The 12676-nt window shown below is 52.2% G+C and overlaps 6 protein-coding genes across 6 annotated transcripts; 4 read left to right on the forward strand and 2 right to left on the reverse strand.

Annotated features, from left to right (window-relative positions):
• Window positions 1-775: 775 nt before the first annotated feature.
• On the forward strand, window positions 776-2153 carry PSV08DRAFT_360217 (uncharacterized protein; the record flags this gene model as incomplete). Its single annotated transcript, XM_066092990.1, has 4 exons — window positions 776-952; window positions 1029-1314; window positions 1372-1477; window positions 1555-2153. The coding sequence occupies 4 exons, from the start codon at window positions 776-778 to the stop codon at window positions 1742-1744; spliced, it is 759 nt and encodes a 252-aa protein (XP_065949640.1). The 3' UTR covers window positions 1745-2153.
• PSV08DRAFT_218455 (RPAP1-like protein) lies at window positions 1678-3245 on the reverse strand. Its single transcript, XM_014222229.1, has one exon. The coding sequence runs from the start codon at window positions 3215-3217 to the stop codon at window positions 1826-1828; it is 1392 nt and encodes a 463-aa protein (XP_014077704.1). The 5' UTR covers window positions 3218-3245; the 3' UTR covers window positions 1678-1825.
• Window positions 3246-3638: 393 nt separating this feature from the next.
• Window positions 3639-4895, forward strand: PSV08DRAFT_348941 (Glyoxalase/Bleomycin resistance protein/Dihydroxybiphenyl dioxygenase; the record flags this gene model as incomplete). Its single annotated transcript, XM_014222230.2, has 3 exons — window positions 3639-4353; window positions 4430-4746; window positions 4842-4895. The coding sequence occupies 3 exons, from the start codon at window positions 3639-3641 to the stop codon at window positions 4893-4895; spliced, it is 1086 nt and encodes a 361-aa protein (XP_014077705.2).
• Window positions 4896-5561: 666 nt separating this feature from the next.
• PSV08DRAFT_369265 (uncharacterized protein) lies at window positions 5562-9934 on the reverse strand (the record flags this gene model as incomplete). The annotated part of the gene is made up of 6 exons (XM_014222231.1): window positions 5562-7219; window positions 7266-7815; window positions 7865-8348; window positions 8404-8458; window positions 8512-9486; window positions 9721-9934. The coding sequence occupies 6 exons, from the start codon at window positions 9932-9934 to the stop codon at window positions 5562-5564; spliced, it is 3936 nt and encodes a 1311-aa protein (XP_014077706.1).
• An 8-nt stretch (window positions 9935-9942) lies between these two features.
• On the forward strand, window positions 9943-10849 carry PSV08DRAFT_278144 (uncharacterized protein). Its single transcript, XM_014222232.1, has 4 exons — window positions 9943-10159; window positions 10216-10335; window positions 10384-10587; window positions 10639-10849. The coding sequence occupies exons 1-4, from the start codon at window positions 9982-9984 to the stop codon at window positions 10722-10724; spliced, it is 588 nt and encodes a 195-aa protein (XP_014077707.1). The 5' UTR covers window positions 9943-9981; the 3' UTR covers window positions 10725-10849.
• A 300-nt stretch (window positions 10850-11149) lies between these two features.
• On the forward strand, window positions 11150-12616 carry PSV08DRAFT_218463 (tubulin binding cofactor C-domain-containing protein). The gene is made up of 4 exons (XM_014222233.2): window positions 11150-11336; window positions 11391-11551; window positions 11657-12184; window positions 12266-12616. Exons 1-4 carry the CDS (start codon window positions 11279-11281, stop codon window positions 12464-12466), a joined length of 948 nt encoding a protein of 315 aa, XP_014077708.1. The 5' UTR covers window positions 11150-11278; the 3' UTR covers window positions 12467-12616.
• Window positions 12617-12676: the final 60 nt, after the last annotated feature.

Below are 12676 nucleotides of genomic sequence, written 5' to 3' on the forward strand. Positions count from 1 at the left end.
GGAATCTTTCGGGTATGACCTTGGCCATATTAACTCAAAACACCACAAGCCAAGTTGTCAATCTTTTTCCATTTTTCTTTGCCGAAATTCTGCTCGCTCACCGGTATGCCCATGAGCAATTTTTGTAAAAACCAATTCATCATGCCGGTATAAACACCAGGGGACGCGGCCAAATGATAATACAGTTCCCGCAATGATTTTCATGAGAACTATTTGATTTTGACTAGTTACCAGCTTAAGAATACTAGGTGCCATCTTTTGGAGGAATAACCGTGTATACGAAAAAAATCACGTATCAAACTTTCCTCCAAACTGTAGTTCCTTCCAAGCCACTCTTGGGCTAAGAAAACACTTGGCTGGAGAAATATGTCCTGCTACAACCCTAAAAAGCGGTATGCACGCCAACATGAAAATTCCGAATCGCATACGGTGAGCACACATGCTTATGATTAACACTGTCTATATTCCCCACATGGTTTACGCTGGAGATCTTCCGGTAGGGTGGATCCACTGGCCAACTAGCAAAAAGGTGGACAAAGTGTAAATTTAAAGCATGTCGGCATCCCCCCGCCAAGAGGGTGGAGATGAGGGTCCGGACAAAAATGTACCTTGCACGGTAAGGATTAGTTATTGGCAAAGAACGGGCCGAACCCCAACAGTCTCATGTTTCGAGCATGCAAACAAAGGTAATATGGTGGAGAGGAACATGTATAAACGCACGACATTGGATGTTGGGTAACGGTACTGGCAATGTTTTGTTGAAGCATATTTCAAAATGCGCTTTCAACCTTCTTTTCTCTTCATCGGCTGTGCTGCTGCGGCATCGGTTCCACAGCTTGCACCACGCCACAATTCCGGTCCTGATGAGGTCTTTGGCGTTGTCTGCCCTGTCCTCTTCGAAGGCCGCATTCCAGTCGACGCAACGCTCGAATGGTTTGACACCAACTCGTCCGTATATGATCCCAAGTGGATAACGGGCCAGAACATAAGCTGATCTTCCATTCTTCTCTTCCCAGACACTACCCTAGCGCCGTTCGACGAAACCCAGCCGCCACAAACCATTCGAAATGACTGTCGATGACCGTTCAATCTTCAAGGGACGCAGATCTCCGCCAGAGACCTGTATTCGTCGCGCGGGCCTTATAATGCCAGGCGACAAGAATGATGACCGGGCTGATGCGGCTGACAATGACACCGTCACTTATCACTGGAGTGTCCACCAGAATGTGGAGAAACCACTCAATTTCTCTCACGAGTACATGAATGTGTGGCATGAGAGGGCTGACTTCACTGGCAATCAATTCACGCTTGTTGGTGGCTTGGTTCTAACCATTCAATGGCGGGAACGGCATCGATACTAAAGAGGAGAAGGGAAAAGTGGAGGATTCAAAAACAGTGACAAGAAGTCCATTTTCGAGACGCCGATTTTGTTCGATCAGTGGCAGGACTTTGCTGTGCAGGTAGACCATACGAAAGGGTATGTACATATTCCCCTACTAGTTTGACGTTATTTCTTCCGGATAAGATCAAGATGCTGGCATGTTTTCAATTAAGCACCCTCAAAGTGTTCTATTCAGCTGGCGCAGCACCTCTACAGCCCGTGACCGAGGCCACTCCAAACAACAACACAGGCCTGGGACAACTCCAAGTTGGAATCCTGAAGAAGCCAACGGACACGACCAACATTGACCTCAACGGATATCAGGGACCTATTCCATTCTGTCTGTTCGACAAGACATTGTAGTGGACGTGAAATGCATCCCTGTTTTCATAGCATGATACCATTTTACGCATTCTTAATTTGATAGTCTTGCCAAGTACCCCCTTACACAGCATGTCTCTTCCTCCCCCCACCCCTCCTCCAATTCCACAGCGCCTCTTGCGCAAACGTACGAGCAGTAAGATGCCCCCTCTCTTTATTCGCCTCCTCGGTCAATGTCTCAATCACTCTCCCCTCTTCAATACACTGCCACAACCCGCCCGCTATAGCACTTCCCACATCCTCCTCGACCCACTCCCCATCATCATCGTCATCTTCTTCGACATCCGGATTCTTGGCTACTCGCACAGGTCCATCCGTCTTTTGCGCGCTCTCAACGCCGAACTGGCCTTTTCCGAGGCGGTATAGAATCCTTCCTAGCGTTTGGTATGCAATGCAGCGCTGGCTAGGGACTTTACTCCTTGCTGTGACTGCTAGCTCTGGTATTGTGTATCCTGCTGCTTCGGGGGCTTCGGCGTGGTGGTGCAGCCCTCTATCGGTAGGAATTTCTCTCGCCACGCTGGGCGCGAGCAGGTTTCCTTCAAAGTCGAAGCGGAGCTCTGCAGGGTTGAGGGCGGTTTGGGAAGGATGGTATGGCGATTTTTTGTCGGAGGGATCGATCGGGGACATCCAAGATAGCTTGGAGGGATCGTAGGCGAGGTTGGGAAAGTATTTCTCGTGTAAGTTCTTGAGGAAAGCCGGGTCGTTAGGATCGAGGTCGGGCGGTTGTGGGGGTCGGGGGAAGTGTATTGAGTCGTCTGTTTGCTGCTCTAGGGCAGATCTTATGGCGTCGGAGGAGGTTTCGGTGGCGGATATGGGGGGGGAAGTTGTGGATTCTGGTAACTTGGACTCGTCCGCAGATTCTGACGCTGCAAAGGAAACTTTCTTCGTGCTCGCAGATTTGGTCTGTATTTCTTCTTCGGCCTCTTCAGTCGCGGGAGGTTTTGTAGCTGCAGGCGCTGGTGGCTCGGCATCAAAGTCGCGCTCATTGCTTCCCTGGTCGATATTGGACCGCAACAGCAACTTCTGGAGTAGTGCAGGATTGAGACTTGCCATGAGCTCTTGTCGCTCTTGCTCAATCTCGGCGTCAGACATGGCCGCGATAGTGCGCCTATTTTCCTCATCAATGGCTCTTCGTTCCTCGTCTGGGTCTGGGGCAAAGGTGCTTCGTGGGTTAGGCGGGGGTGCTGCGGCAGCCTGTTTTTCCTTTGCAGCGCGCTGCTGCTTAAAAGCAGATACTCTCGGTGTTCGTTTCTTGTGTGCTGGGAAACCGTTCACATTGGGCTTAGGTGAGGGCGCGACTGGAGGGTTAGCTGAAGATGAATCGCGCTCTTGAATATCGCCCACAAAAGCGGGGAATGAAGGCATGGGAAGCACATTTTGTTCCTCTGGCTCCAGTTTCTCGACTGCGCCGGTATCAAAGTTGAGATTGACGCGTTCGCCTCTTTGAAACTCCATGGTGGCTGGCGCGGTGGTGTCGTGGTGCAGTACCGTATGCAAAAGTTCCCCAGTGAGGTGCGGGATGGACCCTTGCATGTGGGGCGGCTCGTCATCGCAGCCAGCGCGACGTCACGCTTCACGCCTACTGCTGTGTTTCTCTGACCCCACTATGCTCCAACCACCCAGCCCATCTGTCCAGCCAATCTGTGTGGGTTAAACATGCGTTCTAACTAGCAATGCATGAGTATTCCCGTCGTGCTCGTGAGTTTCCGTCTGGAGAACGTAATGAGACGTCCATGCCAAGAACAAAAAAGAAAGCAATATACGTTCGTGCTAGGAGTGCCACAATACCAAGGTGGCGCAACCTCGATAACCCCCCAGCTTTGCAACTGTGCATCTTAGCCAAAACACAAGATTTTTCAGATAATCTTTTGTAGAAATGACCCCTCCACCTTCACCGAAGAGATCGCTGAATTCGCATCTTAACACTCCAACGCGTGCTCGGTTTTTTCAAGCTATTGATCAGCGTGGAGATAGGACTAAGCGTGACATCTACCGCGACTTCAACATCCCACATGCCACCGCATACCGACTGCTTCAGGAGCGCAGTAAATACGGAAAACTTGCTGATGGCCGCACAAAGCTTCGCGAATACAAAAGAGAGCATGGAGGCATTGGCTCTGGCCGGCGGCGAAAGGATTCAGATAGTCAGACTCGACAGCAAATGCACAATGCTCGACAGACTCTTCCAACGATAAAAGTAGAACAAGCAGCGGCCCTACCCCGCATACCCCACGTCTCCCCCCATCAATCCCTACCGCTTGATAGCTCGACGACTCTCCTCCCAAGTCTCTCCCAAACTCTCATTACCAATCCCACCCAACCCTCCAATTGCCTCCCACCAATCCCACCAACAATGTCCTCCTCCAACCCAAACTTCCCCCCAGCCCCTTACGAATCCGGCACGCACATCGCACCCCCTCCGCGCCCCCCATCCCCTGCCACCGCCGGCTACAGCCTAAACCACTTCATGATGCGCATCAAGGACCCGAAAAAGACGCTACGGTTCTACTGCGATTGCCTCGGCATGCACGTCGTCTTCATATTCAACGCCGGACCATGGATCATATATTATCTCGGCGGACGAGACGTGAGTACGTTCACCACCCTCCCCTTTCCCTTCAGCATGCCAATTGCATTACGGTAAAAAAATTAACAAAAAAAAAACAGACATGCAAAACATCCGCCAAAAACAAGGCCTCCTAGAACTCTACCACATCCCTGCTGACGCCTCGACTCCTTACGTCTCTGGTAACGACTATTCCGCCCCCGGCGTTGGCTTCGGCCATATAGGCTTCACAGTTCCTAATGTGGATGAGGCGACGAAGCGTGTGCAGGAGTTTGGGTTCGAAGTTATTAAGCCCTTGGACCAGGCGCGGGAGGACCAGATGGCGCTTCCCGACGAGGTGGTGCAGGGGAAGTGGGGAGAGGTGGTGGAGGGGTACAAGCATGTGTTTAGGCAGCTGACGTTTGTAAAGGATCCCGATGTGAGTGTACCCTTTTTTTCCCCTTCTTTTGAGAAATTTGGGGGTGTATGGAAAGGGGTGTGTGTGTGTGAGTGGGTAAGCTGACGCTGATGCAGGGTTATTGGGTTGAACTTATTCCGCCAAAGTTCAAAGCGCTAGGTGAAGAGTAAAGAAGCGCGAGCGTTGGCCAAGAGAGAAGGACTTGTATATTCATGCGTGGCGCTACAGGTGGGTTGAGTGGCACTCTAGAAGCGCATTTGTATGCTACGCTGACATGAGTTGAAAAGAAGATATCCCATTTGCATCAACCCAGACTAGCGACAAAGCCTGAGGAGTATAGGAGTCTTTCAAAAGAAAGAGCCAAACTTAAGCGGCTTTGGAATACCATCATCACGTACGCTACCAGCACATTTAACATCGTCTACCGCTCTATTCAAGGCCTCTACATGACGTGTCCAGTGTCAAAACAAATCGTAACATGATTATGCATTACCTCTTCCTCAAAAGTGTCATTACCCACTGTTCAAAAATGCAAAGTCCATCCAGCCCCTCCTCCTACATACAGCGAACCCAGTTTCGCTTCAACCAAAGCCATACACACACATCCATTCCTCAGCTTCCTCGGGGATCCCAACATGTGACTTTGCTTTCTTGAGCAGAGATGCTAAAACTGTGCCTGTTTTCTTTCTGGCAAGAACGCAGTCCTATTTGTGCGAGTCGTGTGGTTTTACAACGCACATGGTTTCGTGGCATCCCGGTGGGTGATCAATGAGGACGAGCTGCCATGTCAGCGCCATGCAAGCGGAGGATAAAGGGGTATGGTGCTCTAAAAGAGCTCACACCTTCTCTATACCCTCAATGACTGGTGCGTTTGCCGCGTCTACAGGCTCCAAGTCTGGCAACTCATCGTCCGTGTCGTCCGCGTCGTCCGCGACGTCCTTCATCTCAATGTCCTTTCTCTCCACATTGGGTTGCTCAGGATGTCGACACACAGCCTCGGTATACTGTTCTGCCAGGTCTGCCCGGACATACACCACACCCGTGCTGACCTTTGGCCTCTTGCCTTCTTCCTTCTCCAGCACCGCACTCTCATTTTCAACCTTTTCCACTCTATCGTCATTGTAGCTTCGCCATTCCTTGTTCTGGAAATCGTAAATGTAAATCCAGTAATGTCCGCCTTTGACATCACCACGATGTACAAACACAGCATGCAGTCGGTATGGGACCGAGGTGCAGTCACGAAAAACGTTGTTGATCTCGGATTCCAGCGTCGTCATCTGCTCATCAATGCCCGAAAGTTCCGATGCGTAATCAGAGGCTCGTTTACGGAGAGTGTCCGAGAGCTCCGGAGGAGGTGTTAGCAGGCTACCTGGCTGGTCTTGGTGTTCGGAATTGTCTGAAGACAAGCTCTGGATGAAATCGCTAGTAGCGTCAAGGCACTCCGGTAGGTTCATACCCTCAATGCCACTAGTTTGCAGTTTGGTTCGTTTTGCATCCAGCTCTCGTAGCTGCTTCTGCTTTGCCCATTGCGCTTTGCGGAGTTCCAACAGCTGTGACTCGTCTAGCGTTGGTGTTCTTGCCAAGTAACGATCGAGGTACATGGTCTTTTCAAGACCAATATGTGAGTGGTCGTACACCGGTTGGCCCTTTTCGTACTGCAGCCGCTTTACGTTGATGATCTGGATGGGCGCGGCCTGTTCAACGTAATCATACCTCGTACCACCACCGCCTTCGATTTCGCCAAGACCGAAATCCTCGTCCAGAGTAGCATAGAGCGAGCGGTCGCGGCGACCAGTAGCAACAAGGAAATGGTCTCGGAGCTCTTGGTTCTTCTGGACTCCATCTGGCTTCTCCATGACTGTCGTTACGTCGCCAAAGAAGAGTTTCTTGATAGCATCTCCTTGCTCACCTTCGCGCAATACGCTATCACCAGTGATTGCACAGGATATCAAATCGAAGATGTTCGCCATGACCTCTGCTGCGTCTTGCTGTCGAGCACTCTCTTCAATTCGGCCGATTTTCGTACTTGACTGAACAGCGGGTTTGGGCGCGGGTTTAGGATCTGCTCGTGGTGGGACTGGAGGTGGCCGTGTTGGTGGTGCAGGAACATCATTCCCACCCTCTTTTGTAGAGCCATTCTCATGACTGGGAGAATCCTCCTTCATCTCCGAGTCCGTAGGATTGACTTCTGGTGTATCAGAGTTGTCCATAACAGTGTCTGTGCAATCAGTCTCGTTCTTGTTGATGGATCCACCAGCAGGTAGTTCCACGGGAGTCAGCTGGTCCTCAGCGGGTGGCAGCATAGGGCCGCTGACCACTGCTCCATCAATGGTACCGAGACCTACACCTGGAATGATATCTGAACCCTGTATCTCTGCTTCCTCAGAAATGTCTGACTTGCATAGTGCGAGTGAAGCTAGGTCGATTTCAGGTTGCACGGTGTCTGTGGGTGCCTTGATCATCCGCTCAAAGAAGGCTCGCAACTCACGAACGACTGGACAAGGTTAGTAGGGATTCTCGGGGATTCGAAACATACTGACATTTTTGCGCAGTTAATACCCTTTCTGGAGTGACTGCCATGCGTCCAACCTTCTTGTCTTTCAGAGCCTCCGGTGAGGGATCTTGCAGGTGATCCTCACAGTTGAGAATAAGGTCCCGTAGGGGTTTGATAGTGAACAGAAATTGAAGTACACTGTTAAGATAGCATGTGTTGCCAATGTTGCGGAGACCGACGGGCCATGATTCGAGAGGGTAGTTGTTGCGCCGCACTACAGGCAGGGGAGCATTGGCAGGGCGGTTGCCGAATCTTTGAGTCTGGTCTTGCTGGATGAGCGCATGCGCTTTCTCCATTCTCGCTCTCTCACTTGTGCCAAGCTCGTAGGTGCTGAGCAGCGAATCTAGCACAGCTGGATCGAGCGCAACGCTTCGATCAGAAACTTGGAAGTGAGCGTAGGCATCGCCCAGATCCATTTCGGGTTCGGACATGGTGCCGAACTTGAGGAAGTGCTGTAGTCGTTCGCTTTGCCGGTGGTCCGCTATAATCTGCAGTGCTTTTTGTGCGGTTTCTACCTCTGCTGGATTGTCTTGAGTCTGCTGCGCATCAGTGTTTGTTCCAAGGCAATCAGAACTATGCACGGACCTTTAGTGAGTACATGGTCTGAACAAAGTCATCCGGCGTGGCAGGGTCAAGCTCAAACCATGCCATGGCTTGTTCGTAAGTTTCAATAGACCCTGCCGCTTCTGCTCTTATCCTCTCACTATCACGCACGTCTCCGAGAACCCGCAACTGCTTTCGTGCTTCCTCGGCTTGCAGAGGGCTGATATCATATAATCGAGATTTGAATGAACCAATAATGTGATCGTCGCCGATGACGCTCGCATGCGCCGGATTGATGCCAAAGTACTGATATGCGCGCTGGGCGTCCCGCTTGCTAATGAGTCCCTGAGAGGCCAGCAGGGCAACCTGGACCCCAAGCGTCTCACTTTGGCGACCCGTAGCGAGATCCTGCAAGCATTCAAAATAGTAATCTTTGTTATCAATGTCTACAGCAACTTGACGAGAGAAAGCAAAAAGGATCAGTGAGTCGTCAAAGTCAGCCAAAGCGCCTAAGCTGGCATAATAGCTGTTTAATGTCAGCACAAGAAGATACTTGGTCAACACCAAGGCAGTATACGCACGGGTGATCCTCTTCATGGCTTGTGCTACGGGTTTCGCGGCCCTTTGCCTTTGCATCTATAGAATCCGTCAGTATCAATTCACAACTAGACGCGCAAAGTTAAACATACAATCTGCACAAGCCAGCACTCTCTCGAGCTCGTCCCGCGAGGGCAAGGGGTGCATGGGCTGGTGTCTGCAGTTTGCACGTTCATTTTCTGGCACGCTTAGTATTATGGTGTTGAGCTCGTAGCGAGCGTCTTCAATCTTGGTGCGCATGGTGTACTCGAGAGGATGGGCAGTGTTCTCCGGTCTGGGGAGGTACCAGGCTTCTATCAAGGTGCCCTCCTCGTCTTCTTCTTGCCGATTCTCGAACCCCAAACGCCTCAGGATCGAGTCGCAATCGCGGCCAAAGGTTTTGAGAAACTTCTTGTTGAACAGAGGAATGCGCGCCTTGCCCTTTGAAGGGTTAAGCGAGTCTTGCAGATATGTGTTGAGATAGTCGGGGGCATCGACTCTGCGGGCCATGACTGGGTCGGCTCGATCACCCGCCAAGTGCTGCGCAACCTCCCATCTCTTCCTCAGTTTGGCCTGGTTAGTCAGAGTCTCAATGTCATGCTCGGAGAAGATTGGTGGCCTCATGCCGATGCGGACGTGGAGTGAGCACTGAGGCGCTGAGCAGCGGAAGGCGTAGGTGCGAGACGGCAGTTGAGCCTCGAGGCCGTTGATGCCGTTGGAGCCCTCCTGGCCCTGGTAGAGAAAGTGGTGCAAGGCATAGTCTGTGTTCCCTCTTCCGCACCACTTGCTCTTGCCATGATTGTTGCGGTGGTCGACAACGACATCAACATGCCAACGGCACTTTTGGCAATAGGCGGCAACCTTGTAGACGGTGTCGGTGTCTGGCTCGCGCCCGGGCTCGACGGGGATGGACTGCTTGTCCTTTGTGAAGAAGTTGTGTCTGCAGTTCCTAAAGGGCACGGCGGCAACGGCTGGAGCATTTGCATCGTGCTGCGGCGGGGGGCTGGTCAACAGGTTGCGGCCGGCGCGCTCTTCATGGCGGGGGTCGTATGTGAAGAGGTCCTGGAGGAGCCGTGGCGCTGTCTTGCCTGTACCGCTCGAGTTAGCATGAGTGGGCGGGCAAGGGGCAAAGACGAGGTACCGGGCGCCATGGCTGCTGCAGGCCGGGCGAGACAGGCAGAGAGATTGTGTATGGGTGGTGATGGAAATAGATCGAGTGCACGAGACGAAGCAGGCCAAGTCGAGCACGCAAGCAAGAGGCGTGGACAAACGGGTCATCAGGTAAGCATTGTAGGTGGCGGTTGCCCAGCAGAAACACACACAGGCACGGTGAGCTACGAGGAGGTGCGGGAATGGTATACACGAGCAGCACAGGCAGCCATTGCCTGTCATGCCCTCGCGATGCTGCGACACTCGCAACCGACCTGGCGCGCACGATGATGCAGTGCCCGCTGCCGGGGAGCCCTGGCGGCCGGTGCCAAGACGCTTAGTAGGCCCGCCCGCCGCCTGCAACACCAGCGACATTGACATCGCCATAGCGAGAGCTTCGACGACGACGACATCGACGCCCCATTCCGCCCGCCATGGCCGCCCACGACGCCACCTTCCACCCCCGCGATGCCCTCGCAAACACCATGAGCACCATGATCCAGACAACCGCCGTCGGCGCCGTGGTCGCCGGAGTCCAGAACACTCTTCGCAAGCAGAATGTCGGCGCCATGGGTATCCTCACCCGCTCGGGCGGCATCATTGCCCTGTACGGTCCGTAGCTGCTCAATTGCCCTTTCGCCTGCTCAGCGCGGCTAATTGACCTGCAGCCGGTGTCGGGGCCACCTACCAATTCACCCTCGACGCGACCAGCAACCTGCGACGCAAGGACGACTGCTACAGCGAGGCCGTCGCTGGTTTCGCCGCTGGATGTGCCCTCGGTGTTGCCAGTACGCACACCCAGCCCATATGGCCACTGTCACACTAACTCGTTCCAGGGCGAAGTCTTCCCTTCATGCTCGGTGCCGGAGCCGCATTCTCCACCGCCCTCACCGCGTTCCGATACACCAACGGCCTGCGAGGCGTCGGGGACATTAGGGAGCAGGTCGATGACGACGGCGAGGTTGAGCGCCGGGAGGAGCTGAAGAAGTTGCGCAGGCGGCCACTGTCCGAGACACTGGAGCAGCTGGGCGAGGGACGAGGTATGATGCACGCCAGCCAATATCTGCGTATGATAAAACTAACTCTACCAGGAATCTATGGCCCCGGCTGGGAGGAGCGGAGGAGGCAGCGATTGCTAGAAAAGTACGGCATTGACGTCAAGGCAGCCCAGGCGTAGGCTTAGAAACACCATCTTTTCTTTGAGTTTACAGGTTCAAAATACCCGATTGCCAAGACTCGGGCTGCGTCTGGTTTGTGTACATACTACGTTGGCAATTGAGGCATTGTCGAACTATCCGACTTCTAAAGTTTGTATTAGCATGTATGTCTGCCTTGCTCCACTAACCATGCCCGCCTTGCCCTACGTCGGATAATGCGCGGAACGCTATTGGATGGAACGCGGGGTAGCTCCCATCCCACGCGTTCCCTCTCGTCACCTACAATGCGTGTACTGTGGGCTAGTATTCAAGCAAGCGCTTGGAATCCAATGCTTTCCATTTTCAAATAACATCTTGCATATCAAATTTGTACTAACTTGGAGACGTTTTGCACTATGTTTTCCTCGCAAAGTGATTCCTGCACCGCCCCACCATTTCATCCCTTGACACCCTCACACCATCTCTATCACGAACACTTGCTGCCTAATTAATTGTGTTTGGTTTTCACCCTGCCGCCTTCTTCCTACAGACACCGTTCCTTCATAGAGACATACTCGGCACCAACCCGCCCACAATGTCCGAAAGCAACCTAAAAGAAACCTTTTACCGTAAATTTCAAGACGATGTCGCATGTGAGAATGACGCTGCCGTGCACTCTATGCAACGCCCCTAACATCCCAGCCCAGCCCTTGGATCCCAGATTTCTTCCCTTCCGGACACACCAGCTGCAAGCCGTGAGCGCAACGAAGCCATAGAGCAGTGTCTGGCGGGTATAGATCGCCTGTCACACGATGTCATGGACGCGTCGAGTTACTTGCCCGCATATGACCAGCGGACATACAGTGAGGTATGAAAGTTTCAATCTGTCAAAAGAGAAAATAAATGCCGAATAGAGAACAAGATGCCCAAACTCTGTAAAAAAGAAACTAACACGCTGACGCATACAAAACAGGCCATAAAATCTCTCTCTGAAAAACTCCAAACCATCAGGAACGCCTTCGACCCTCCCAAGAAATTCAGCTTCAAAAACAAAAGGAAAGAAGCCGCAGCCGCATCTAGCGCTCCAGCACCCGCAAGAGAACCAACAAGTACTTCCATCCCACCACCATCACTCCAACAAGACGATACTCCATCCCATCTCACCCACAAATCCTCAACCCGCATAACCCTCGCCTCAGTCCCCTCCGCCACAAACTCGCCTACAGTATCCCACCTGACCAACTGCATCGTCAATCTCACCACCAGCACAAAACCACTCGCAACCCTCTACCTCCGCAGTATCAAAAACAGCCTCATACTCTGCGGCCACGTCGCAGGTCCCATCCATATCACACACGTGACCAATAGCGTAATCGTGACATCGTGTCGCCAGTTCCGCATGCACGACAGCAAGAACGTAGATATCTATCTGCACAGTGCCAGTCGCCCGATTTTCGAAGACTGCGAGGCATTGAGGTTTGCGCCGTTGCCGGGGTGTTATGTAAGCTTTTCTTTTTGCAAAAATCCCAGAGAAGTAGAAGAGTTTGGGAGTAGTTTTGTTCAGAAACTGACCAATGGACAGGTGACGCCTCAAATATCGGAATCGCCTAATCTGTGGGACCAGATTGATGACTTCAAGTGGCTCAAGGCTGAGCCGAGTCCTCACTTTAGCACCATCCCAGAGGATAAACGCATCCCCGATCACGTATGGTCCGACATAGTGCCAGAGGAAAAGGCTGTCTCCTTGCAAGATGTCCTAACTGCTGTCAACATCCAGTCATGAAATTCATTCTCATAGCAAGACAACAAGTCCCTCTTTGTCAAGGCTTACAATTATAATCACTATGCACCACAAACAGTCTTGAATAGTCTTAGTAATCGTATCGTAGATGACGTGCTACTCTAATGGCGGCTACCTTAACTGCTAACATATCTGCAAAAACCTCTGTCAAGTTAACGAACACTCCTGAGAAAGATTATGCCACTGTCCCGT

The sequence above is a fragment of the Bipolaris maydis genome, assembly GCF_028858645.1.
Source record: "Bipolaris maydis strain C4 unplaced genomic scaffold PSV08scaffold_3, whole genome shotgun sequence".
NCBI lineage: Eukaryota > Fungi > Ascomycota > Dothideomycetes > Pleosporales > Pleosporaceae > Bipolaris > Bipolaris maydis.

Coding starts and splice junctions, on each gene's coding strand:
- PSV08DRAFT_218455 (XM_014222229.1), bottom strand. CDS start 3,217: ATGGAGTTTCAAAGAGGCGAACGCGTCAATCTCAACTTTGATACCGGC.
- PSV08DRAFT_278144 (XM_014222232.1), top strand. CDS start 9,982: ATGGCCGCCCACGACGCCACCTTCCACCCCCGCGATGCCCTCGCAAAC. Junction 10,336..10,383: donor ATGTGCCCTCGGTGTTGCCA/GTACGCACACCC, acceptor AACTCGTTCCAG/GGCGAAGTCTTCCCTTCATG. Junction 10,588..10,638: donor GCAGCTGGGCGAGGGACGAG/GTATGATGCACG, acceptor TAACTCTACCAG/GAATCTATGGCCCCGGCTGG.
- PSV08DRAFT_218463 (XM_014222233.2), top strand. CDS start 11,279: ATGTCCGAAAGCAACCTAAAAGAAACCTTTTACCGTAAATTTCAAGAC. Junction 11,337..11,390: donor ATTTCAAGACGATGTCGCAT/GTGAGAATGACG, acceptor ATCCCAGCCCAG/CCCTTGGATCCCAGATTTCT. Junction 12,185..12,265: donor CGCCGTTGCCGGGGTGTTAT/GTAAGCTTTTCT, acceptor ACCAATGGACAG/GTGACGCCTCAAATATCGGA.